Below are 27,756 nucleotides of genomic sequence, written 5' to 3'. Positions count from 1 at the left end.
TCTCAACCCAAGGTGCGTGATAGGACTCACATGAACATGGTTGCATTAATAGGAGTTAGGTTGCATGACCCATGCCATGTTTTCCACTTTTGATTTTCATGTGATTTAAACTAAACTTTCATGTAATACTTCAAGCAACTCCTTGATATATTTTTTAAATTATTCATGAACGCCTGCATGTGTTAACCACTCTAATATATTAAATGTTGTCATATATTACTTTTACCATTCAGACATTGTATGCTCTAAAAAACTCTTTTAATAAAGCTTTTTGATAGCAGAAACCTGCAATCCTGATCCTGTAAACCTAATCACCATTCTGGCCCTGTTTCTGACCCATCTTACCAGGTTGTTACTTGTATCTCCTCCTTGCCCTCCTTTCCTGATCTGCTGCATATAATTTAGGTGATTTGCACTTTTATTGCTCGATTTGTTATCTTTGTAATTCTTTATTTATGTAAGATTTTCAACAAAGCAGGGGGAACCAAACATAAGGTTCACCTTAATACAAACAAAACAAGAGGATACAACATACAATGTCGCAGTACAGAAACCAGCCAAGGCCTGGTGTAAGGATATTAAAAATTGAGAGTAAACAAACAGGTTACAGGAAGCAGAGGATCTGCTCCATGGCCATGGCAGTACAACCACTGTAGTAGAATGTTACATCGATCAATGAGGTATTGTGACAATAGAAACAGTACATAGTCACTGACCGTAACCACAAGGGCAATGATGCAGAGACACATAAAATAAACAACAAGATGAATAGGCACAGCCTGATACCGGAGAAAGGTCAGGGGCTGAGGGGAAGGGGGTATGTGTAAAAGATAGAGCAGGGAAAAAGGGGGTCTACTGGCTATCATTAGGAGAAAATAACAAATGGGAACAGAGCAAAAACAGGATGGGTAGAAAGACAAAGGAAAAAGAACTAGGATAGAACCAGTAAAAGGAAGGGATGAGGCAAGGTTTAAGGGAATACAGAAGAAAGGGCAGAGAAGCACTGTCCCTCCTGGAACGGATCAACTGGGTCAAGGATAAGAGGAGTACTCGGAGGACGGGAAGAGGCGTTCAGGTAAGCGTCCGTGAACGCAAAGAATTGCCAAGGGTGCCAGGTTTCCAAAAAAATCTCCTCTCTGTCGTATAGGGTGGCGGTGAGATTCTCCATGAGTTCATTTACTTTAGAGAACCATAAAGAGAGAGGAGGAGGGTGGTCACTTTTCCAACAACACGGAATACATGCCTTAGCAGCATTTAGTAATTGCATGGTGAGGGAGGCCTTGTGTTTCTTAATTGGTCTCTCTGTGAGGTGCATCAGGCAGCTCGCAGGGTTATCCCTCAGCTCTACAGAAGTAAGATGTTTGATGATGTCTGTTACCCCATGCCAGAAAGGTTGAAGCCTCGGGCACTGCCAGAAGATATGGAACAGAGAACCACTCCCCAATCCACAGTGCCAGCATACATTAGGGAGCTGCGGAGAGATTCAGTGAAGAGTGGATGGAACCCGGCACCAGCGCGTCAAGAGTTTATAGTTGGTCTCCTGGATTTTAGTGGCCAAAGAAGACTTGTGAGCAAGAAGTAAAATTTTCCCCTTCTGAGCGAGGGTAAAGGTCCTCCCCAAATCCCGCTCCCACTTAGAGCAAGGGGGATGCAGAGTCCTGACCCGGACGGATCAGGAATGAGTAGATGGTAGAGAGCTTGTGTCGAATTGGTTCGCCTTTATGGCAAAGTGATTGAAAAGGAGTCAACTTTTGGGAGATACCCGGTTGGCGTAGGAGCAGCGGAGTTGTAGACCCCTCCAGAAGTTCAGTGGAGGGTCTATCAGACGAGTCAGGTCTATGTCCAACAGACCTCCAGAGGGGCTGAGGAAATCCACAAGATGCAAGTAGCCGGAGACAGCAAGGTGAGCAAAGTAGAGGTCAAAGTGCCTCGAGGGAAAATTGGGGTTCCCACACACGGGATAAAGGGGGAAGGCAACGGGCCAATGTGGGTAGAACGAAAAACTTTACGTGTTTCTAAAAGAGTTGCGCCCAAAGTCGGATGAACCTTGATCTCAGGAAGAAGGGGGACATGCAGAAAAGGAAGGCTCAGGGTCGTGCCACCCAAATTCTTCAGCTCCATTGACACCCAGTGTTTAGCTGCCCTGTGACAATGCCAGTCCACCAGGCGCGTAAGGTGAGCGGCCTTGTAGTAGGAAGAACATCTGATAGACCAACACCCCCAGCAGACTTGGGGAAGGACAGGATGCAAAAAGCTGAGCGTGGGCCCCCCCTTAGGCCAAATGAAAGAACGGAATGAGAAATCAACCTTGTGTAAAAAAAAAAAAAAAAAAAAAAAAAAGAGACCGGGATTTTGATGGGCAAAGCTTGCATTAAATAAAGAAACCGGGGCAAAATCATCATTTTAAGAGCGCTACAACGGCAAGGGTAAGAGATTGCCAGCAAAGAAGGTCTTCTTTGATGCCAATGAGCAGTGGGGTAAAATTTGCTTCAAAAAGGTGTGAAGGGTCCGGTGTAACAACATATTTGATTGAAGCTGAGGACCAGCGGAAGGAAAAAGAAGGGTGCAGGCAGTACAAGACCGAGGATGCCGTGGAGATATTCAGAGCTGAAGATTTTGAATGATTGATTTTAAAGGATAGGTTACCGTAGTCCTTGAGCACCTTAATGAGATTAGGAAGTGAAATAAGAGGGTTAGTCAGGAAGAAAATTAAGTCATCGACAAAGAAGTGATCCAGCGAAGCACAGCTGTTTGAAGCCCAATATGAGCCAATGTTGCTTGCAAGAACTGCCAGTTAACCCGGTCAAAAGCCTTTTCGGCATCTGTGGATAGTAACAGAAGAGGGGACTTGGCCGTCCGTACAGCATGTATCAAGTTCAAAACCCGGATTGTGTTGTCTCTGGGTTCTCACAGAGGGACAAATCCCGCAGGATCCCTGTGTATCAGGCTAGGAATATAGGGTAGAAGTCGTTCAGCAAGGATTTTTGCAAACAATTTCAAACCCGTATTAAGGAGCGCAATAGGGTGGTAACTTCCACACTGTGCAGGGTCTGGGCACTCCTTTGGGATCAAAGAGATGTACGCACGTAGTGCATCCAGCGATATTGGGGAGCTCTTTGCCAGAGTTAAATGCTGCCAGCATATGGGTAGAAAGGGAAGAGAGAAAGGTTTTGTAGTACATAGCCATGTAGCCATCTGGGCCAGGGGCCTTTTTAGGTTTAGAATGAGATAGCGCTTGTCCCAGTTCCTCCACCAAGATTGTAGCCTCCAGTTCCTCGCAAGTGGAAGGGGGAAGGGAGGGCATGTCAGAAGCAGCCAGGTACGACTGTATCAGCTACTGTAAATCGTGAGAGGGACCCCGGGGAGTCATCGCAGAGATGTTGTATAAGTTCCAGAAGAAAATTCCTTAGCCACCCCATTGAAGGTAGATATTAGCTGACCCATGGATGACTTATGCTGCATTATGTGGGATCGGGTACGGGCGCCTCGAAGAGCATGAGCCAGAAGGGTACCAGGTTTCTTGGAGTACTCGTACATGGTGCGATGGGACCATGCTAGTTTCTGTTTAACTTTGTGAAAGAGAAGACCGTTCAGTTCCTCCCTGATTTTCAGGATTTCTTTGTAATGAGTTTTAGCAATACTGGCCTTATGTGCGCCCTCTAGCCTCTTAAGACGGACCATGAGAGCGTCTGCTTGGGAGGAGCGCTCCCTTTTGAGTTTGGAAGATATAGAAATCAACAAACCTTGGAGGACAGGCTTATGCACCTCCCACAACGTGTAGGGGTTGGTAACTGAGGCAGCATGGAAAGCAAAGTATTCCTTGATTGAGTGTTCGAAGTGTTCGATAGCTTCCTTAACCCCAGGGGATTGAAGGATGGCTTCATTTTAGCACCAAGACGGGGGGCTGTGAACACACGGTCCCAAAGTCAAATCAAGGAAAACTGGAGCGTGATCAGAGAAAGTGATGTTACCAATTAACGATGTTCGAACTTTGGGGAGGTCTTTCTGTTTAACAAAAAGGTAATCTAGGTGCGAGTACGTCTGATGAACTGAAGAGTAATATGAGTAGTCTCTTGTGTTAGGGTGTAGAATGCGCCAGGGGTCAACTAAATGAAGTAGATGAAGTTCAGCCTTCAGGTGCTTAAGACAGGAGAACGAGAGATGGGAAGATCCCTTAGAAACGTCTAGGTGTGGTTCCAGTGCAAAGTTGATATCTCCGCCGAAGACTAGGGAGCCCTCCATGAAATCAAGCAGGACCGGGAGCAGCCCTCTCAGAAACAGCAGATGATTGGCGTTAGGGAAGTAGACAATGGAGAAGCTCACCACCGATTGACCAATCTTACCCTTGACCAACAGATAGAGACCCAGCAGATCCTGGCGCATCGCGGAGAGGGACCAGGGCACAGATTTAGCTATTAAAGGCTCACCCTCTTCGATTTGGAAATGGGTGAAGGACTGTGGTATACAATGGGGAAATCACGATTGTATAGACGTGGAATGTGGGCAACTTGAAAATGGGTCTCTTGTATAAATGTCACCTGTGACCTCTCTCTCTTCAAATCCAAAAGGAGTCTAGAGCGCTTCTCAGGAACACCAAGGCCCCGGACATTCAGGGACGCTATCCGTATTGTATCCATGGCCATCATGGGAGAATCTGAGAAAACCACAGTGAAACCAGAGACCCAAATCCCAGGAGGGAGAAGAGAGAAAGAGAATTTGGGGGGGGGGGGGAGAAAAGGAGGTAGAGAGGGAAAGAGGAGAGAAACAGCAAAGGTGGTCAAATATGGGAAAACGAGAGAGAAAGGGAAAGAAGAGGGAAGAAAAAAAGGGGGGGGGGACGATGCAGAATAAGAAAGACAAAAGGGGGAGAAAGAAGAAAAGAAAAAAAGTGTGGGGGGGGGGGGAGGCCAAGAAGGAGACAGGGGGGACCGGGAAAAGGTGCAGGCCAATAAGGATGGGAATGGGGGGGGGGGGGGAAGGCTGTAAACTAAAAGTGAGTATCACAAAAGACCGAAAACAGAGTGTACGATAGTACAACTGCCACGCAGGCCCGAGAGGCGGGTAGTGGTAGGGACTAGGAATAAGGGAATAGAGAGGTGCCGGCCGACCAGACAAAATGAAGATTCGAACAATACTGTAGTCTGACACAAGCGATACTAGAGACATTGTGTGAGAGGAGGAACAGAAGTGCATCTATGAGCATGGTAGAGACATGTAGCTGACCCCCCAGGAGGGAGACAACGAGAGGTCTGTATGAGACAGACACTGGCCGGATTGTACGATCCCCACACCCCGACGCGTAGGGCAGGGGGGTGGAACAGGCAGGCCACAATAGAAAGGGGCCGTGCCCAAGGCGAATGCCTACCGGTCGGATAGTGGTCCCCACAAGAAGGTATAGTCATGGTATATGGCAACACAAACATCAAACATATGGAAACAACATACTACAGTGCATAAATGGAACTAGGGACTGTGAGACAATGGAGTCTCTTCTGAACCTGCCACCACAAAGAGGTCCACGGGGTGGAAGGTACCCGCTGGAAAAAAAACGCCTTGCATACTGGCATATTTGTCAGGATAAATTATATAGTGACCATACGACACCCTGACTCACAGAACCAGGATAGTAGAGCGTAGCCCAACCAGACGTTCTGAAGTATCAATAGCCATTGGAGGTGAGGTCAGTCCTCTGTGGTATATGAGAGTTGTCTGGGTGGCCTATGTCTCAAGAGCATCTACGACAATCATCTGAGCTCGCGGAGGCAGTGGTACATACACTGAGACCTGGAAGAGGAGATCTGTCCAGTTCAGGATTTCCACAGCAGGTTGTTCCAAAAAGGTAAAAAGTTCTGGTAACTGGTCAGGTGAGTGGAGAGGGAAGGATGCTCCTTGCTTTGCAAAAATTAGGTGGAAAGGGTGACTCCATCGGTAAGTGGCTCTGGACTTCCGAATGATCTCAAGGAGTGGGCGCATTGCATTGCGTAATTGACGGGTGAGCCGGGAAACATCTGGGTAGATCCTAATAACTGCACCAAAGTCTATCGGGCCTTTCGCCTAGGCCTGAGAATCTCCTCCTTGAGGGGAAAGAAGTGCAACCAGAAACAGCACATCCCTGGGTACGGTGGGTGAGATGATTGATCCGGGTGGCCGCGGGCCACCCAGCTGATGGACCCGGTCAAGCTTCAATGCCTCAGTAGGGGGTCTACTAAGCAGCTGGTTTAATATGGCGGCCACCGTTGGACACAGGTCCGAGTATGCTGTGGCCTCCGGGATGCCCCTCAGCCGTAAGTTGTTTCTCCTGCTCCGGTTCTCCCCATCGTCAACCAGCAAACTTACCTCCGTGAGCTGAGGGCGGTAGTCAGAGTGTGCCCTCTCCTGGGTAGTGAGGCAGGATTCAGTGTCTGTGAAGGTTGTTTCCAGGGCCGAAACCCTCTTCTCCACTGTATCAATCAGCTGGTGAAGGTCGTGGATCTCCCTAGAGAGGGTGGTGATGATGGAGGATGCCAGGGACTGCAAGTCCTGTTTAGATGGTAGGTCGGCCAACAAGCCCCGGAGGTCAACGAGAGCCAGAGAGTCAGGTCCGGGGTCTCCAGGGGCATCCGGGTCAGGTGGGTTTGGAAGGTGAGGAGGAGAGCCCAGTCTAGTAGCCGTCAGGGTCACCCCCAGACAGGGGCGAGGGTGAAGGGTCGCGGGTTTCCTGATGGTCGAGGATGCGGCCTGGCCGGAATTTATCGGCGCCATCTTAGGTGAGGAGGCGAAGATCCCATCAAGTGCTGTTGTGGGAAATTGCCTTATTATAGGGTTCCCCGTGTGCCGACTGAGGTCTCCTCTCCAGACATATGTTGCAGACATATGTTGCAGACATATGTTGCAAGTGACAGAGCAGGCTAGACGGAGTGTCTGGGAGGCGGTCCCCACAGAGCTCTCAGAAAACGTGCTCATGCTGCCATGTCCAAACCACGCCCCCCCCCCCCCCCCGATTGGTTATCTTTGGTGTTTGTACATTCATATATGTATATTGCATTGTTTAGGTTTCATGCTACCCTTGTGTTTAAATAAGTCACACGGTGTATTTGGTGTTCAGTCCCCTCTTGTAGATGAGCACATCAGGTCACATCTGTTATAAAGAATACCAGCACGTTATATCCTAACATACCTAGCACAGGAATACCCAGAAACACTCCAAGAAAGTCTGTCCTCCACCTTCATAAAAAAAAAAAAAGGCAACAAACCAATATACAGTTTAAATGCAGGGACTTTGTACCACAAGTCCATAGCATAAACAACGAAAACATCGGCTTGTCTGAATCACTAACTAAACTTAGGTCAGTTCCTAACTAACAAGGTGCTGCCTAAATGGTTCCCCCAAACAAACACCTTTTTAGTTTTCTCTCAGCAGTCAGTCTTTTAGCACAGCAGCAGGGTCTCACAGCAGAGAATGTAAAAAATAGATAGCCCTGGGCATCAGCCCCCATTCACATTTGAGCATAGAAAACATAGGAGATTTTAAAGTATTTTTAAGCATGAAGACGGTTCTTCGGGGCAAGATTCAACATTTTGGTGCCACAGACCTGTTATGGCAGCTCCTGAAAAATGCGTGTAACACTTTTTTTGTCAGCTTCCATTGAAGTTTCCTCAAAATCTATGTTTGTTTAACCACCTTCCGCCCGCCATATAGAAATATGACAGGCGCAAGGTGGTTCTCTCGTTCTGGGAGGACGTCATATGACACCCTCCCATTCTCAGCGCGGCGACCTGCGGTGCGCTGTGTCCGATCACGGAAAGAGCCGAAGATGTCGGCTCGGTCATGTGATCAGTTGTGTCCAATCACAGCTGATCACATGTAAACAGGGAAATGCCGGTTATCTGCATTTCTCTCCTCTCGAGCTGTCACGCTGACAGCTCGAGAGGAGAGCCGGTAATCAGCTTTCCGCGGAGCGGACATATACACTGATCATCAGGGCACTGATCAGTGTGCCCTGATGATCAGTGGAGCCCCAGCAGTACCACCTGTCAGTGTCCATCAGTGCCTTTATGTCAGTGCCCATCAGTGCAACATATCAGTGCCTACCAGTGCACATCAATGCTACATATCAGTGCCCATCTGAGCTGCCTTTCAGTGTCACCCATCAGTGCTGCCAATCAGTGCTGCCAGTCAGTGCCGCCTAACAGTGCCAGTCAGTGCCGCCTAACAGTGCCAGTCAGTGCCGCCTAACAGTGCCAGTCAGTGCCATATATCAATGCCATGTATCAGTGCTGCCTTTCAGTGCCCATCAGTGATGCCTGTCAATGCCCATCAGTGCCACCTACCAGTGCCTCATCAGTGCCCATCAGTGCAGCCTATCAGTGCAGCCTCATTAGCGCACATCAGTGAAGGAGAAAAATAACTTATTTACAAAATTTTATAACAAAAACTAAGAAAAAACATTTTCTTTCAAAATGTTCAGTGGTTTTTGGTTTAAGAAAAAATAAAAAACCCAGAGGTGATTAAATACCACCAAAATAAAGCTCTGTCACAAAAAAATGATAAAAATTTCATATGGGTACAGTGTTTGACCGCGCAATTGTCATTCAATTGGGCAGGAAGGGGGTATAAGTGCCCTGTAGGCTAGTGGTTAAGTGCAAGTCCTTTTGCTTGTTTTTGAAAAGGTGAGGGAGGATTAGAACCCCTGTCAGATTTACATTGCATTGCTATGTTAAAGAGATTTCCCTTACTTGCTTTTAAGGTAGCAAACATTTCAGCACTTATTAAAATTCTACACTTTCTTCCCTGGCTCCCACCAAAACATTTACAACAGGGACTTTTAGACCATCCACTCATTGGGGCTATGATCCTGAACTTTCATGCAGCTTTGTAAGTTGACCTCCTTCAACATACCCCGGACCTTTAACCGTGATCCAGGGTAATCCTGATTTTCCCCCCGGGAATGCATAGCAATTTTCTGGCTTGAGAGTAGCCATATGACGACATTCAGGCGTGTCAATTTGTCTTCTTTTTTTAAATCAGATCTTTTTTTATTAATTGAAGTACGCATTCATGTACACATATAATTAGACAACCACAATCTCCAACGGAGTGTGGTGTGACGGGCGCGGCGTCAGACCCCAGACCTTCTCACCAAACTCGTGACCTAAGGACTAGCCAATCTAAAACCGTGATGTTACGTGCGTAACAATACCACGCCCAGCTGCACCCTGCACAAAGATTTTCCAGCTAATGGACTACAATCTGTGTACCTGCAGCCTGGACGCGATTGTTACTGGGTCAGGTTAATTACGCAATTAACCCTTCACACTGCCACCACCTCCTTTTTGTACAGAGAAAGAGGAAACTCGGCAATATCAGCAATACACTAGGATGATTGGTTAATCGTCGGTATCCCGCTATCTCCACAGACAGGTTATAGAGGGTTAAACACTCATAGTAGCGCTCTTCAGCGGCAGGGATTTGTAAGTTACAGTCAAGAGCTATAGAAACAGTTCAACACTTTCAGAAAGTAAAGTTTATTTAAAAAAGTTAAGAAAGTTAAGCAGTTTCAAGTCTGATGAGCTTAAAAGGGATTTCTGGTCTCGACTGCTAGTTTTGTTGGTTCATCGCAGGAGACTTAGCTTTCTCTCGGTCTGCTAGATGTTAACACGCAGACGGTCCTCACTTCTCTGACAACACACAAAGCATAACAGCTTCTTTTTCTACACAAAATCAACTGGTATCTTCCTACAACGGACAAGCCAATACCTTATTTGGCAAGAGGATTGTATAGACAGCCCCTTAGCAAGGTAGGCTGAACGCATTCCTGAGGGAGGGGGGAAATCAGAGGAGGGAGACCGATATGTTTTGGGGAGAGATACCAAAATGTAGATGTTTGGAACAGAATGGATGACCGCCCCCATCTCTGTGTGCATGATTGTGACACCTCCCCCCTCAGGTGGTTGCATGGGAGGGAACTACAATTTCCCTCCTGACGCAACCGACCTCTGCCCAGAGGTTCACTTTGGGTTGACAGGGTACCATTGCACTACGGGAGAACAAGGTTCCTTCTGTTGTGCCGACCAAGTGAGTGGTCACGGGGGAGCACCAGTCGGCTGTGACTATCCGGATATCGTGGAGACTGCCGGGGTGCCCACCTGTTCACAAAACACTTTGGCTCAGGGGTGTCATCTGCTAACATATTGATATGTAGCTTTTTGTCGAGCTAGAGAATGAGCTTTCCCTCTCCCATCTCCTTCCTCTGAACCAGGACTACATCTGACCCGAAGGTAGTGGCGCCTGTGTGTACCGGAACCTGACAGGCAAATTCTGGAAATCGCTGCCCAGATGGGTCCACAGGTACCTTTGTCCAAGATGAACAGTCCTCTTTACCTGCTAGCATCCAGGACACCAGTTCCGTCAGTTTCCTGTCTGCTAGGTCAGTCATGGGTCCAGCTGAGCCAGGATAGGTGCACCCAGGCGTCTTATCGTAGCCAGCTGCATCCAAGACTGACGAAACCTGCTTTTTGACCTTGGGAGTAGGCCAGGCCATAACTGCCTCAGTCTCCCCATTCCCAGACCTCTGAAGGTCTCCTCCTACCGGTGGTTCCCAAAACTGAACCACTGACATGCCCCTCTGACAGTTACCATTCTTGACTGTCAGACTAGGCAAGGACAGTTTGTCCCTGACTAGTGACAGGGGCCCGAGTTGCTCTTCCCAGACAGGGCCGAACACCGCAAGGCCCCTAAAGTGGGCAACTGCACCCAGTCCCATTCCACATCATAGGCCATTTCTGACCCCTGGGGAGGTGGTTGGTACATTCTCGACCCCACTTAGCTTCCCCCGGAATTCAGGCAGGCCACATGGGGTGGTGAAGGCTGACTTGTCCTGAGCCTCCTGGGTTAGAGATGGTGGCCCAGACCCTCTGCTCAGGTTCATGAAGGTTAGACAGCAGGCCCCTTGGATGCTTCAGTACCTCATGGCTCCTGGGCATGGGGTAGGCCACAACCACAGGGCTGGCGCTCAGTTTTCTAAGGTCCTCACAAAGTCTGGTCATCTGATCCTGTTTGGGGACGAGACTACCAGGGATGCCCAGTCTCTAGCTGACCCCTGGATTCCTGATGGCGCCATTCCCTCTGTCTCTTTGGCCTGTTCAGTCTGCACCTCCTGTGAGATGAGGTTGGCTAAAGGCATGGGGGAAAGATACACCCTGCCGTCCAACTCATGAACAGCACAGTGAGCTCTCCCCAGGTTTTCCTGAACTTGGACACCATCTATCATAGGCATTGCCAGCAGCTTCTGTACCTGAATGGAAATGAGAGGTGATTGGAGCTGAAGGCTGCAGCCCCCTCTCGTAGATCCGCTGATCAACTCCAATGAGGCCCCTCGCACTTCCAATCCAGATGTGCTGTCACTGCCTAGGACACGTTTGCTTGCCTGATGACACACCAGGACAGGTTAGATCATATGACATGTTTTCAGTCTCCCTGTCAGGCCTTTGTGTACCCTCAGCAGGGAAGCTCACAGCTATCTGGCTGCTGAGGTCCATGTGTGAATTGCTTTCCAGTGCTGCCTTACACGTGGAACTACAAGTCCCAGCTGGCTGTCCAGTACCATGCAAGGACAACGGCTGAGCGCTTATCAAGGGAGAATCCTCAGGGCCTGGGCAAGGAACAGGCCTATCCAGACCATCCCTTTGCTCAGCCCCCAGAGATTGTACCTCTGCCCCCTTCACAGCACTGTGGGTGACCCCCAACAATGAAAATGCATCATTTTTATCATCATGAAGATCATCATTAGCATTACCAACATTATCATCAACGTGATTGACATTATCAATATCAGCATCATCGTCATCATTATCGACATTACCAATATCAGCATCATTGTCATCATCAATATCAACAGTTACGTTTAAAATCAGTGACACGAGTTCGATACCTTCCCATGCAAGGGGATTTCTTCTCGTTCTCCAGCTAACGAAGAATCTTGCCATCCCACTCCATTCCCAGCCCCCTCCCTCTGTCCATCCACAGGTTGCCCAGACATTACCCCAACATTTGCACAGAGTACCTCGGCATATCCAGAGAGTTCCAGGGGGGCCTTCCGGGTATTCTCGGCAGGGGCGTAACAGGACACAAGAGTACCCAAATCGGCACCCAACAAAACAGGTGTGGGAATTTCAACCGAAACCCCCACAACCCTCATCCCCTTTCCCGCACCCCAATCAATGAATACCTTTGCACAGGGTATGCGTGAACGGGTCCCCCCAACTCCTGTGAGGGTAAGGAACTTTCCTGGGATGAGGTTCCTTTGCTTAATCACCTCTGGCCGGATCAAGGTGACTTCTGCTCCGGTGTCCCGGAAACCAGTTACAGACCGGTTGCCCACAGTGACTGGCTGCAAGTTAGCGGGGGTTACCCGCATCTTCCTGTGGACAAAGAGCACGGAAGAAAAGTTGCTGGCCAGATGATGTCGTCTGCTTCTGCTCAGGACACTGCATCCTGAGATGTCTGACTTTCCCACAGGTGAAACATCTGCGGTTGTCAGTCAGGAATGGCTTGGCCCCAGGTGCTTCAGGTGTTGTTTGAGGGGGATCTTGACTCACCGGCGTAGGAGGGGTTGCTATGGGCGATTTCCCTCCTTTCCAGCCATTTGGAGGAGCCTTGCAAGGGTCAGACACTCGCGTGTGGACGAAGGTATCTGCCAAATCGGCAGCAGCTTTAGTAGAGGCTGGCTCTCTCTCCAAGACAAACTGTCTGACGTCAGCTGGGCAGATGTGTAGGAGTTGATCTCGTATCATGAGATCTTCTAAAGACTCGTAGGAGTCAGCTTTCAGTCCTTTAGTCCACTGTCGGAATGTGGTGCGTAAGCGACTCGCCACATCCGTGCAAGTGTCCCCAGGTCCCTTTTGCATGGACCTGAACCGCCTGCGGTACACTTCCGGGGTCATCTGGTACTTCCGGATGATGGCATCTTTTAAACCTTCATAATCGTCTTCCTGCCCCTCTGGCAATTCAACAAACGCATCCAGGGCCTTGTCTCGTAGCCCTGGTGTCAGGTACCGAGCCCATTGAGTTGGGGACACATGGTACTGACAGCACAATTTTCAAATGACAGTAAATACATGTCAATGTCACTATCTTTTTCCATCACTGGAAACTTGGCTGCTGTGCCCACGGCCAGAGAGGCGTCCCTGTGCTCTAGGGACCCAGGGTTCTGCACCTGTTGCTGTGGCTGGAGCCTCGCCATCTCCAGCTTGTGCCGACGATCAGCTTCCCTCTGCACCACCTCTCTATCAGCTTGGCGTTCCGCAGCTTCTCTGTCAGCCGCTGCTTGGTGTTCCGCCACCTCTCTGTCAGCCGCTGCTTGGTGTTCCGCCACCTCTCTGTCAGCCGCTGCTTGGTGTTCCGCCACCTCTCTGTCAGCCGCTGTTTGGTGTTCCGCCACCTCTCTGTCAGCCGCTGTTTGGTGTTCCGCCACCTCTGTGTCAGCTGCTGTTTGGTGTTCCGCCACCTCTCTGTCAGCCGCTGCTTGGCATTCCACCATCTCTCTGTCAGCCTGGCATTCAAGGAACCGCAGGTATGCTTTAAGATCTGTCTCCATGAGGTGTTTCAGGGCTTCCTGCCTTTGAGGAAAGTCTATGCTGGTTACAGGCACTCCCGATGCTGGCCCGCTCGGGCGGTGGTGTGATGACATTCGGTGATCCTCCAGTGTCAGTCTCTGTATGCCCATCCTGCGAGGCCGTCTCTGAGCCTCTGGGATCGGGAGATAGCGGGAACCCCGTCATGGTCAAGTTCCCCCCCCGAGTTCTGATCTGCTCGGATATCATACTCCAGTAGGTCCCGAATCAAATCTTCACGATATTTGCAACTGACGTCCATTCCTCGTGAGGTACATTCAGCACTCAAATCACTTTTGGTCATTTTCTTGTATTCTGCTGCACCAGGCATAATTGCAAGCAAGATAGAACAGAAAGTAGAAAAAGGAAGGAGCTGTTGCTATATGTCTCTCTCTCTCTATATATATAAAAAATATGCACCACTTGTTTCTAAGGACTGTTTCCACAAAGGTTACAATCCTTCAGTGTAGAGCTAATTTCTAACACTACACTGAAGCTCTTAATGCAACTATCCCACGTACGCTGCCAACCAATATGTGACGGGCGTGGCATCAGACCCCGGACCTTCTCACCAAACTTGTGACCGAAGGACTAGCCAATCTAAAACCGCGATGTCCCGTGCATAACAATGCCATGCCCAGCTGCACCCTGCACAAAGATTTTCCAGCTAATGGACTACAATTTGTGTACCTGCAGCCTGGACGCGATTGTTACTGGGTCAGGTTAATTACGCAATTAACCCTTCACACTGCCACCACCTCCTTTTTGTACAGAGAAAGAGGAAACTCGGCAATATCAGCAATACACTAGGATGATTGGTTAAACGTCGGTATCCCGCTATCTCCACAGACAGGTTATACAGAGGGTTAAACACTCATAGTAGTGCTCTTCAGCGGCAGGGATTCGTAAGTTACAGTCAAGAGCTATAGAAACAGTTCAACACTTTCAGAAAGTAAAGTTTATTACTAAAAGGTCAAAAGGGTGCAGTAGAAATATTTACAGGAAAAAAAGATGTAACATATACATACATGTATATATGTATGTATGTATGTATAGATATATATATATATATATATATATATATATATATATAAAGATGTAACATATATATATATATATGTATAAATATATGTATATAATATAAATATACAGAGCGCAACAGCACAGCAAACAGATAACAGAAAGAACTTTAGGTAAATAAGTACTTGTTCACAAAGATGCCTAGGGTTAAGCAGTTTCAAGTCTGATGAGCTTAAAAGGGATTTCTGGTCTTGACTGCTAGTTTTGTTGGTTCATCGCAAGAGACTTCGCTTTCTCTCGGTCTGCTAGATGTTAAGACGCAGACAGTCCTCACTTCTCTGACACACACAAAGCATAACAGCTTCTTTTTCTACACAAAATCAACTGGTATCTTCCTACAACGGACAAGCCAATACCTTATTTGGCAAGAAGATTGTATAGACAGCCCCTTAGCAAGGTAGGCTGAACGCATTCCTGAGGGAGGGGCAAAATTGGAGGAGGGAGACTGATTTGTTTTGGGGAGAGATACCAAAATGTAGATGTTTGGAGCAGAATGGATGACCGCCCCCATCTCTGTGTGCATGATTGTGACATGTGGCATTAGCATCAACAAGTTACATCGTTATAATATACAATGGGGTACAAAGTCATGTATACCGAAATTATAACCATAGATTCCAGACCACATTTTCCAGATCCTTTTTTTGAAAAAGAGAAAAAAAACCCATTTCAAAATAGGCTGGGAAAAAAACAGAAGGAAATTAAAATACGCGAGTTATAAAACCAAAATAGTTTTTAACAATTTAACAAAAACCAGCCTTTTTCGAGCTGAAATTTGAGAGTCAAACCTCCACAGCTCATCCACGTGCTGCTGGTGTTTTTTGAGGGGGATAGTAGATAAAGAATCTAATCCAACTTTTGCCAATAATAGAGATTTACCTTATGGATTTAGCTATATCCCCAATTCCCATTTAAGGGTTGATGGAAGAATAGTTATCTCACAGTATACCCGAAGGGATTCCACTGCTTAAAAGCCTGTCCTTAACTAATTGTGCTGGTGGTAATCCCGGAGTCCCCAACAAGGCGTCCCAGACTTTTGTAAATTTCGGGGCACATCCTCTATGCTGATAAAATAGTTTTTCTCTAGTCAGAGTATCATTAACCGCTTTAATCCATTGAATATGGGAAAGAGGTGTGGGCGATAACCATTTCTGAGCTATAAGTTTCCAAGCAATAAACAGCACTCTAAGGATAGCTATATAGACATGTGGAGTATACAGTTCCTCATCCAACATTCCCAATAGACAAAGCTTGGGATCTAATGGTACTTTAAGATTCCAGATCTTATTGATCATTGTTATAATATGGGACCAATATCTTACCAATTTGGGGCATTTCCATAGCATATGGATAAGCGTTATGAATTTCCCACCTAGGGCAAAGGGGAGAATCCCTCCTATTCCAAGCGTATAGCCACTTAGGAGTGTATAAGTGCGTTGGATAATAAAGAGTTGGGTAAGCTTCCGAGCTGGGGACAAGGAGATTTTAATAACATTTTCTAATATGGCGGACCACTCCTCATCTGAAATAGTATCTAAATCAGTCAACCATTGTGTTCTACAAGTAAGGGACATTGTCTTAGAAACTTTGAGCATAATGGATTGGTAGATCGAAGATATTTGACCCTTTCTTGTAGTTGAAGCTATAGTTTAAGTATTACCGGTTAAGTAAATGACCATGAAGAGGCTTTAGATTGTGCAGTAATGGCATGTCTAAGCTGTAGGTACTGGAAAAAGAATTGCTTAGGCAAGTCAGATTCAAGCTGCAAAGTACGGAAATCTTTCAGTAACTGACCATTCTATAATTGTGGTATATATTTAACTCCCATCATTATCTAACCAGCAAAATCCTGCATCAAAATAAATGGCTCAATCATCAACCCATCCCCACATGCCAGGGTGCTAGGTGTATTTCTGGACTCTGAACTATCCCCGTCGTCCCCACATCCAATTACTTTCCAAAGCTTGCCACCTCAGCCTCTGTAACATCTCCAAGATATGCGCCTTCCTAACCAATGACACCACAAAGCTTCTAACTCACTCCCTGGTCATCTCCCGCCTTGAATAATGCAACTTTCTCCTTAATGGCTTACTTTTGCGTTTGCTATCCCCCATCCAGTCCATTATGAATGCTGCTGCCAGACTAATCTACTTTACCAGCTGTTCAGTGTCTGCCACCCCTCCTTGCCAGTCCCTCCACCCAACCAATAAAATTCAAGATACTTACAACTTGTAAAGCCATCTACAACTGAGCCCCTAGTTACATCAGCAACCTGGTCTCAAAAACCAACCAAATCATTCTCTTCATTCCTCCCAAGACTTCCTATCTAGCTCCCTTGTCACCTCCTCCCATGCTCACCTCCAAGATGTCTCCAGAGCCACTCCCATCCTCTGGAACTCCCTTCCCCAATGTGTCCTACTATCTCCATCTTTGTCTACTTTTAAACGATCTCTGAAAACTCATCTTTCCTATCCTGCCCCCACCTAACAACTGTACATGTATTTTTTCCATCATCCCATCCCCACAGTTATTACCTTTTGTATCTCTTGACCCTCCCTCTTAGATTGTAAGCTCTAACGAGCAGGGCCCTCTGAATCCTCTGGTATTAATTTGTATTGTAATTGTACTGTCTGCCCTTATGCTGTATAATAATAATAACAATTCTGCTGGAGAGCTTGTGCTTTTGACAAAAAAGACTTGCTGGCTGGTCCACCAAATGAAAATAGAAGAAAGAAAGCCTAAAAAAAGGAAACAAATACAGCCAACACATATAAGGATTGGTAAGCTGCAATATAATATAAGTTTGCTTTATGGTTTCATACTGCTTTAGGGTGGCCAAACATGGATCAAAATTTGTCCAGTTCAGTTGTGTCTGGCTGAATTTTGATCCATGTGTGGCCACAATCTACTGATCGACTTATAGTCTCATAGTTAGTCTGGCTGAAAAAAAAAGACAAAAGTCCATCCAGTTCAACCATTAAAAAAAAAAGTTATAATCCTACACCCACAGTTGATCCAGAGGAAGGCAAAAAAAAAAGAAAAAAAAAACCCAGCAAAGCATGATCCAATTTGCTCCTGAAGGGGAAAAAAATCAACTTCTGTTCAACCTCCCTGTTAGTAAATATTTGCTCAATCAAAGCCACAGGCAATAGGTTGCAATGCTGATCTGTATATTCTGACACCAGGGGCAGTCTTCCTGCTGTCAAAAAACAATTACACAGCAGGGAGGATGCCCACATCCACATCGAATGTGTGGATGAGGGGTTAGGGTCAGCTTTTTCATTCAACCAGTGGCTTGAACAAAAAAAAAAAAATTACCCATGTATGGTCAAGCTTGAAGCTTGCCAGATGTGTAGTGTCCTTGTTGATTCCTGTCAGCTGAAAAGACACCATAAACAATGTTCTATATCACTTTTGTAACTTAGTAGTCCTATAAATACACAATGTATTGGAGATGAACAAAGGCAGACTTGTTTAAAGTCCAGCCTTAGTGATAACCTTGGCTCCTTTCATATATATCATGGAGAAATGAGCATAGTCATAAAGGGACAGGAAGTGTGTTGTTCACAGCCTTACAAGGTGATAAAAAAGGGAAAAGTCTAAAAGAAAACTAAGGCATCCACATCATCTGGTAAGCTGCAATATATTACAGGTTTGTTTCTAGATACGTTTTAGGTTTCATTATCTCTGATCTAAAAGTGAGGCTGAAGTAAATTGTACACTTTTCAAAAGAAAATTATTTAAATGCACTGTTACCTTATGATCTTATCATGTGTCCAAACCCATTTACGGTGACTGCAAAGCAAATCAACTGCAAAGACATATTCCCAAATGCTGTCTGTTAAATCTTCTCCATATTTCTTACTCTGCTGAAACTTCCCATCAGGACAAAGCTGAACTGCCATTAAAACACTGGTCAGAAGTACAGTTACATTCATGGGTTGGACCTGAAAAACAAGATACACGTTACAAGAATTTTAAAACTGATATACAAAAAGTGATTAGGTTAAAAAGGCAAAAAGTCTAATTTCAGAACTGATTGATAAATCTAATACTTTTGTTACTTCTGTTGACCACAAAAGGCAAGTAGATACATTTCTAAGTCTAGATATAGATAATTTTGAGATATGAGAACACAGTAACAATAAAAATATGCAAAAGAAAAATTCAATAACACATCCTTTTAAATAAATAGGATTTAAAAGTAGATTTATGCATTTTCATAAAACACCATAGGGACACCAGCAATATAAAAAATTAAACGATTTTAAAAATACATCCAAAAATAAGTCCTTCAAAGCTCTCGATATACATGGAGATCATGGACACCATAGGGACACAATATAAAAAAATAAACGATTTTAACCACCTCCCACCCGCCATATAGTAATATGACAGACGCAAGGTGGTTCTCTTGTTCTGGGAGGACGTCGTATGACGTCCTCCCATTCTAACCGCGTGTGCGATCCACGGAAAGAAAAGAAGATGTCGGCTCGGTCATGTGATCAGCTGTGTCCAATCACAGCTGATCACATGTAAACAGGAAAATGCTGGATATCGGCATTTCTCTCCTCTCGAGCTGTCACGCTGATAATCGGCATTCCGCGGAGGGGACATGTACACTGATCATCAGAGCACTGATGATCAGTGTGCCCTGATGATCAGTGTAGCCACAGCAGTGCCACCTGTCAGTGTCCAACAGTGCCAGCTGTCAGTACTCATCAGTGCCACGTGCCAGGACCCATCAGTGCCACATCAATACCACATATCAGTGCCTACCAGTGCACAATACCACATATCAGTGCCCATCTGAGCTGCCTTTCAGTGTCACCCATCAGTACCAGTCAGTGCCACCTATCAATGCCAACCAGTGCCACCTATCATTGCTGCCAATCAGTGCCACCTATCAGTGCCAGTCAGTGCCACCTAACAGTGCCATATATCAGTGATGCCTGCCAATGCCCATCAGTGCCACCTACCAGTGCCTCCTCATCAGTGCCACCTATCAGTGTCCATCAGTGCAGCCTATCAGTGCCCATCACTGCAGCCTCATTAGCGCACATCAGTGAAGGAGAAAAATCACTTGTTTACAAAATTTTATAACAAAATCTAAGAAAAAACTTTTTTTTTCAAAATTTTCAGTGATTTTTGGTTTAAGAAAAAATAAAAAACCCATAGTTGATTAAATACCACCAAAATAAAGCTCTGTCACAAAAAAAATTATAAAAATTTCATATGGGTACAGTGTTGCATGACCACGCAATTGTCATTCAAAGTGCAACAGCGCTGAAAGCTGGAAATTAGCCTGGGCAGGAAGGGGGTATAAGTGCCCTGTAGGCTTGTGGTTAAAAATACATCCAAAATAAGTCCTTCAAAGCTCTTGATATACACATAGAGATCATGCCATCAAGCTAATGTAGCTGCATCTCTTAAAAGTTCACATTTGTATTAAAAACAAACATTCATATATAAATATGCGTGCAGGGGGGCGTGGCTTGGCACATGGAGCAGTAGCAGCTACTCTGCATAGCTCCCAGCCCGGGCTCTCTCTCCTCCTGGGGATCCTGTTCTGCAGGCACAACTAACACAGGGCACACAGAGATCCCGCAGCCCCTCCCCAGCATCTCTCTGCTCTGAAGATGGCTGGGATCCGCAGTCCCACATGCGGTCCCTGAACACCTACATGAAATCCCTACCTACAAAAGGCAGATTTTGAGCTTTATGTGAAACGTATTGAAAGCACATGCAAGCAGGAAATTTCTGATCTTAAACAAGACATTTGTGTGCGCATGGAAGAGATTGAAAATACCGCTGGCGGTCTGTGTACCGCTTTACAAACCCACGAAGAGAACCTTAACTCCCATACGGTCCTTATATAACAGCTCATGTACCAACATGATGACATTCAGAACAGGAACTGCCGTAACAATATTCAGATCAGGGGCATACCAGAAATCATTGAATCTAAAGATTTGGACGCAGTGGTTAACGCCATCTTCAATCAACTGCTCCAGCAACCTAAAGACACCCATATTGAGTTGGACTGCGTACATCGCACGCTGGGCCCCAGGAATCCTGACCCATCTTTTTTCCTTGATACCCTGTGCAGGGTCCACTACGTTAAGGTCAAGGACGCCATTATGCGTGCGGCCAGCACGCAGGACACCATCCTATTTAACGAGCCAGTGATGCTCCTCCCTGACCTTTCCCGCCAGACTCTAGCTATGCGCAGGGCTCTGCGCCCTCTCACTTAATTTGCAGGAGAGGCATATCCGCTACCAGTGGTGGTTCCAGTTTCAACTTCACACCTCCCAGAATAGTAAATCTGCCCAATTCCACACCCTTGGGGACTTGCCTACATTTCTCGGTGTGTTCGAGCTACCTCAGGTGTCCCTCCCGGATTGCCACTTTCAACTACCGACCCCTGGCCTTCCATTCCCCTCTTCCCGGCAGTGGTCCGATCGCAAGAAGAAGCGTTCCAGATCTTCCTACCAAAAGATCCCAGAGGGATAACTTCCTATCTGCGTGAATCGAGAGGTTTTTCCCTTTCCTCCTCTCCCTACAGTTTTTGTACATGCTGTTTACTTCTATTAGATCTGTGCATTATATGTGTACCTGTTTTTTTTTAGGTTCTGGGGCTGTGGCCTATGGTTGGTCCCTGGGTTCCACCACCGCCATTTGCTGTGACGGGCAGGGACACATTCGGCCCTAGTCTCAGGGGTTTTAGGTCCTTCCTTTATTTATCTCATCCACACCCCGTCATTACCGTTCTCTGTTTATGTTTACTTGTTGGGGGCGGGGGCTTACTTTCTCATGCCTGTTTGAGGGATTATTGAATACGTTTTGTAGAGGGGGGTTGCACTGAACTGAGGGTGACCTCCCTCAAGTTATCCTTTGCCTGTGGGAGGACTGGTTCGAAATATGATACATGCGCCTTTGACGTTCCCCACCTAGGCCTTCGGTGTATTACGCAGTTTCACACTATGTTATTTTGACAGTTCGCCTGTCTAATAGTTACAACTTATTTATCTTGTTTTCTTTTTTTCTCTCTGCTCTGCCTTTCTTGACTCCCCTTTTTTTTCCCTCTCTTTATCCTATTTGTTCTCCCTCAACCAACTATGACTCCGATTAAATTTTCCTCTATTAATTGCAGGGGCTTTAACACTCTGGAGAGGCGGAGCCAGATGCTCTACCATTTCCATAAATGTGGAACCCAGATCTTGTTACTCCAGGAGACTCATTTTCGCTCTGATGGTATCCCAGCCCTCCACAATCGTCAATATACTCAGTGATATAGTACTAATCCACAGGTTAGGTCTAAGGGGATGTCGGTGGCCTTTCATCATACCTTCGGCCCGGAGGTCCTGGACTCCCTAATCGAACCAACTGGTTGCTAGCTCTTCCTTAAATTGAACTACCAAGATTTTGTTTTTACCGTGGCAAATATTTACGCTCCCAATATTGATCAGGCTCCGTTTCTGGCGACAGTCCTCTCTAGGCTGTCCGCTTTTGGGGGTCCCTGTTTCATCGTCAGAGGGGACTTCAACATAGCCCTTTTCCAGACTTGGACACTTCAGCAGGCAAATCTTCTCTCTCATTGTTGGCCATCTCAACTGAAGTCGCGTTTGCATGACTTACACCTAGTGGATGTTTGGCGCATCCAACATCTTTCGGAACAAGACTATAGTTATTATTCTGCAGCTCATGCATCTTACAGTCGTATAGACTATTTCTTTGTTTCACAGTCTCTTCTAGATTGTCCTATTTCATCCTCTCTCGGTTATGGTCAGACCACTCCCCAGTCCATCTTATGATTCAGGACCGACTGCCGTCTTTGCGTCGCTTTTCATGGCGCTTGAACGATACCCTACTCAAAGATTCTCTATGTATCGCGGAGGTTGTGAAGACTATCCAGGACTTTATTCTAGACCACATATCGGACACTACCGGCCCTCTTAACCAATGGGAGACTCTCAAATGTGTTCTTAGAGGGGTTCTTATTAAGCATGGCTCTTGCTTGAAAAAAGCTCGTATGTCGGAGATGTGTCGCTTATTTTCGCTCATTGCACGCCTTGAATCGTCCCACAAACGTACGTTGGACCCGGTGCTTGCGGTGGACCTCTTTAACGCTCGTAGAGATTTACTCCAACTACTAGATTCCTCCTCCCTTGGTAAACGAGACAAAGCACGCAACACTCATTGTGATTCCTCTCTTTTTTTTGTAGGTTTACCACAAGGAGTGGTTTCACTGATTCACTTTGTCTTTATCCCCCAGTGGGATCACTATTATTTTTTTCACACCAGTTTATCCAAGGCATGTAAAGTTTACATGCGTTTATGTCACTATATTTTTTCACTGGTGTTGTCGTTCAGGAGTTTTCTCAGTTTCACTGCATTTAATATATGTGTATTAATATTGCGTATGTTTGTGGATTTTCTTATTTAGGAGAGGGGGTGAGAGGTTGTGGGGTTTATGCCTTATTTGACTTCGTTATCTATTATTGATTTTAAGGGGATATTGTTCACCTATTTATTGTATATTAAGTATTGGGTTCGCATATAGTTTATTAGCGCAGCACCACATTTTACAATTTGGGTTGACCATTTTTTTGGTATATGGTTAGGTGTTAGCAGCTTTAGTCACAGGTTCACCTAAGCGCAGGAGGACTTTGAATATTGTCTACGCAACACTCATTACTCTCTAGCTAACAAATGTGGTCAACAACTGGCGTGTGTACTCCACCCTTGACCATCCTGTCGTCCAATCCAGCACATCAAGGCGCCTGACGATACTAAAATCTATCACAATAAGGTAATCTGTTCTGCGTTTGAGCACTACTATTCTCAACTCTATAACCTCTCTGCCGCGAATCTTGATGCTCCCCCGTTTCCTCCCTGCCGGCTATGTCCCAATATATTATGGAGACGGCGTTACCTGTTCTAGACCCCCAAGATGCATTGGATCTGGAGGAGCCCTTCTCGATTTCTTGGGGCAATTCAGGCCCTGAAAACTGGTAAGTGCCCGGGTCCGGACAGATTCACTCCACACTTTTACAAAACATTCGCCACCCAATTAGCCCCACTTCTGGCTCAACGTTTAATGTTATCGATGATTTGAATGTACCTTTATCAGCTTTTTTGTCCACCACCAAGTCGGTTATTCCTAAGCCGGGTAAAGACCCTTCTCATTGCGGTAGTTATCGCCCAATTTCCCTACTTAACCTGGACGTTAAGCTTTTTGCTAAACTTTTAGCAAACATCTTTCCCCTTTCCTACCAACCTTGATCCACCACTACCAGGTTGGCTTTGTCCCGGGTCGTGAAGCTAGGGATAATACCTCTAAAACAATCCATCTTATCTCTAATATCAAGCAACACAGCTTAAAGGCTTGCCTACTTTCATTCGATGCTGAGAAGGCGTTCGATCGCGTCGACTGGCGATTTCTGTCTTACCTTGGAACAGATCGGTTTGGATTTGTGGTTCCTTGCTCGGATTATGTCCCTCTATTCTCATCCTTCGGCGTCTGTCCTGGTCAACGGTATGGTTTCTTTGCCCTTTCCCATATCAAATGGCACCAGACAAGGATGTCCCCTTTTGCCCCTTCTCTTTGTTTTAATAATGGAACATCTTGGGAGAGCCACACGAGCTAACGACTCAATCTTGGGCATCCACACTCCCCCCGCACAGCATAAATTATCCTTATATGCTGACGACCTTCTAGTTTACGTTCAACAGCCACTTATTGCCCTCCCCAGTCTTTTCCACAAATTTCATAATTTGGATCCTTCAGCAACTTTAAACTTAATATCTCTAAAACGGAAGCCCTCAATTTCTTTACCTCCCCATGTACTGACGAACCTTCAGCCTAACTTTTCATTTCAATGGTGTCCGAAGGCTATCACTTACTTGGGGATCCAAATTTCGGCCGATCCTAATGCTCTATTTTCCCTTATTTACCCTTACTTTCATGTATCCGAAGGGATTTGGCTTCATGGGGTGCTTCAGCCCTGCCCTGGTTCAGCCGCATCAACACCCTCAAGATGGATACTTTGCCTAAGCTACTATACGTTTTTCAGACTGTACAGATCACTGTCCCTGGAGTTTTTTCCTTTCATTACGCTCCCTTTTGATTCGATTTATCTGGCACCGTGGGTTTTCCAGGTTAAAACACAGGTTACTTATCAGAAACTCGAGGGCGGAGTGGGTTTACCGGACTTGGAGCTTCACTACAGATCCACGTTACTAGCTCGGATACTTGATTGGTTTCCTAATCCCCTCCGTAAAGCCTCTTGTATGATTGAAAAGGATCTCTCTCAGGTTGATCTTCGGGCATTACCATGGGGGCATGATTGGGAATATTTGCATTTTCCTGGCATGTCCCCTTTGACTTTAGATGTTCTGCAGTTGTGGTATAAACGAGGCATAATTACTCTTATCTTCCGATCCCTCTCCCTTATCACCACTATTTGATAACCCCGCTCTTCCTCAGGGGTTGGGCTCTTCCATTATTGGACCCTTCACACGCGCTTCCTGGCCCGTGGCTCGGGACTTTATCTGTCCCCAATCGAGTCTTCTGCTCCTTCAGGGTGGGTCTAGGGATTGGTTAACCACTCTACACCTATCCTCCTTTTGCAAGCACTTGCACTCTTCCTCCAGCATTCATCGCCCACTTTCCGAGATTGAGCGGCTGTGTTCCCTCTCTGACCCACCGAGACACGTCCTAGCTTCTCTCTATAAAGTACTCCACAATGCTCTTCACTCTGAACTCCCTCCCTACACTAAGGCATGGGCTTGAGACCCAAGTAATTACATTTTGGCAGAAGACTGGTCCACGTCGTTCCACTTTACTCATAAATCATCTATTTCTTGCTACTCACAAGAAAATAATTTTAAGCTTCTTTTTCAATGGTACAGGGATCCCCTCTCCCTACACAAAATCTTTCCTTCTACACCTGATCTTTGTTGGCGCTGTAATAGAGCAGTTGGTACACAGCTCCACATCTGTTGGGTCTTTGCTGTATATTACCGGGTCTACGGTGAGTCCTTGGCCCCTTTGCCGGAAATTGCCCTTCTATCTATATTACCAGGCTCAAGGGCAGCACAGCAGAAAAGTCTGTTGCGCTTCTGTCTGCGGCCTGCCAATTGATACCTCTTTTTTGGAAAACGACCACCCCCCTCCTTTCCCAATGTGGGTCTCCATGCTTAATGATACCATCCGTATGGAGGAAATGCTGGCGATTGCCAATGATACCTATGATAAACATAAGTTGTTGTGGTCGATTTGGCTCCATTTCTCCTCCTCTGTGACTCTCCGAGATATGTGCTCCCCTGTTGCGCTTTAGTGGAGTTGAGCCTTGCTCCCACGATATTTTCATTTTGGCTTATCCGCCGATTGGACCCTGCGGTCCGTGCCGAGATGCGGGCAGCGGGGTTGCTTCGGTGAGACTCGGTTAAGGAACCTCCCTACTGTTGCTTTCTACTGTCCCTGTCTCCCAAACCCCTTTCTTCTCTCTCTTCTCCTCTTTTGCTTTCCTTTTCGCTGCCTTCCCCCCCCCCTCCCTTTTTTTTCCCTTTCTTTTTAGTTTACATTTTTGGTTGTATGGAGATCTCTTATATTGTTTCAGACACCTCGCACGGGGATGCCCCCGATACTTTATTATGTTATACCTCCATTATAGTTATTGATCCTTTCCTCTTGCAGTTTTACTGCATCACTTTCATACAGCCATATGGATCATAATCTCATCTGTGATGTTTTGTTTTTTGTTTATTTACTTGTACATGTTCTTTATACTTCGCATGTTAAGTCTGTTAAATTTATGCAAAATAATAAAGACAAATTTGCCTTTAAATATGCGTGCAATGTCGAGAGATCTCTTAACCGGAAGGCAAAATGAAAACACAAGTCATCACTGTAGATGGAGCATCATTAGAGCATATTGGATCAACTTGAAACCACGTCCACTGCATCTGTCACTTTGGTCACACCTGCAGAGCTACAGGTTGTTTTAAATATTCAACTACAAAATAATTGTTAGCATAAATAAGAATGATTTCATTGTATAAAAGGTGTGTCTAAAGTGTATATGGATCCAACTTGTGGAAAACATGATCTTGCCTGTAATTGCAGTAAAGAGACTGATTGCAGACACACAGTTTGAATAATTCTGTTGTTCAAATGCAAAAGAAATAATATAATACAACATAACAGTCCAGATATAGCATTGAAGGCAACAGAACACGATTGCAAATCACAAGTAGATAAATACTGTAATGATGCAAAGTTGAAGTTGTAGCTGGGCAATCAATAGCACACACTCGTTTGGCATATAGTGAATGGTAACTATAGGTTGCTTACAACCCATTTGCTAGTATACATACTGTCAAAGGTCGAGTACACTCTGTCGCCAATGTAAAGTACACTTGTAGTTATTTCAATCAATTTGTGCAGAGATGTTTTTTTGTACAGCTGTAGGTAAAGGGAGCAGGTTGCTTCCAAACGGATCTCTAGCTACTCTAGCTATCTGTAGCAAGAGAATATGGTCACAAAGAACAGGCAAATGAAAAAAGTAGTGCTGCAAAGCTACAAGACTGTACTGGAGCATTTATCTGAACATATAACAGATGAAAGATGTAGGTTGCTTGCAAACAGGCCCCCTATAAAACAAGTTGTTCACGATCAAGTGCTCTCTATGGCCATTGTATACTACTTCCCTGTGACAAAGGTGTGGGTGGAAACAGAACACATGGAGAGGGATGGTGTCATTTAAGGACCCTTGGTGCAAAGGTTTCCTAACTAAAGGGTTCAGCAAACAGAAAGTTGGGCAAGGATAGTGTGACGGGAGTCACTTTGGGTGGGGGGCCCATGGAAAACAGCTCACTTTGGAGAGGTGGGGAGGACCCTGCCTCAGCTCCCTATATCCCTCTTATGTGTAAGTCACCCTGTGTCTCTTAGGGGCACAGGGTGACTAATGGATGCGGAGAATGCAGTTGGAATTACTAGTACTGCTTGGACCTTGAAGGGGACACACCCCAAAAGCTTGTCCTCAAAATTGTATGTTAGTGCAAATAAAAAAAGTATCACAA

General features: G+C 45.9%; 1 protein-coding gene across 7 annotated transcripts in view; it reads right to left on the bottom strand.

Annotated features, from left to right (window-relative positions):
* ICE1 (interactor of little elongation complex ELL subunit 1) overlaps nucleotides 1–27,756 on the bottom strand; it is a 304,724-nt gene that overhangs the window by 85,326 nt on the left and 191,642 nt on the right. For 6 of the 7 annotated variants that reach the window (XM_089681035.1, XM_089681038.1, XM_089681033.1 and 3 more), the window contains one exon: nucleotides 18,427–18,617. In XM_089681035.1, coding sequence (XP_089537161.1) covers nucleotides 18,427–18,617 — 191 coding nt within the window. Of the gene's footprint in view, nucleotides 1–18,426; nucleotides 18,618–27,756 lie in introns of those variants that run through there. The other variant, XR_016313265.1, reaches the window with a different exon arrangement.

The sequence above is a fragment of the Staurois parvus genome, unplaced genomic scaffold, assembly GCF_062004578.1.
Source record: "Staurois parvus isolate SC_StPar_1 unplaced genomic scaffold, SC_StPar_1.0 ptg000257l, whole genome shotgun sequence".
In the NCBI taxonomy this organism is placed as follows: Eukaryota; Metazoa; Chordata; class Amphibia; order Anura; family Ranidae; genus Staurois; species Staurois parvus.
This window is presented reverse-complemented; position numbering and strand designations above follow the sequence as displayed.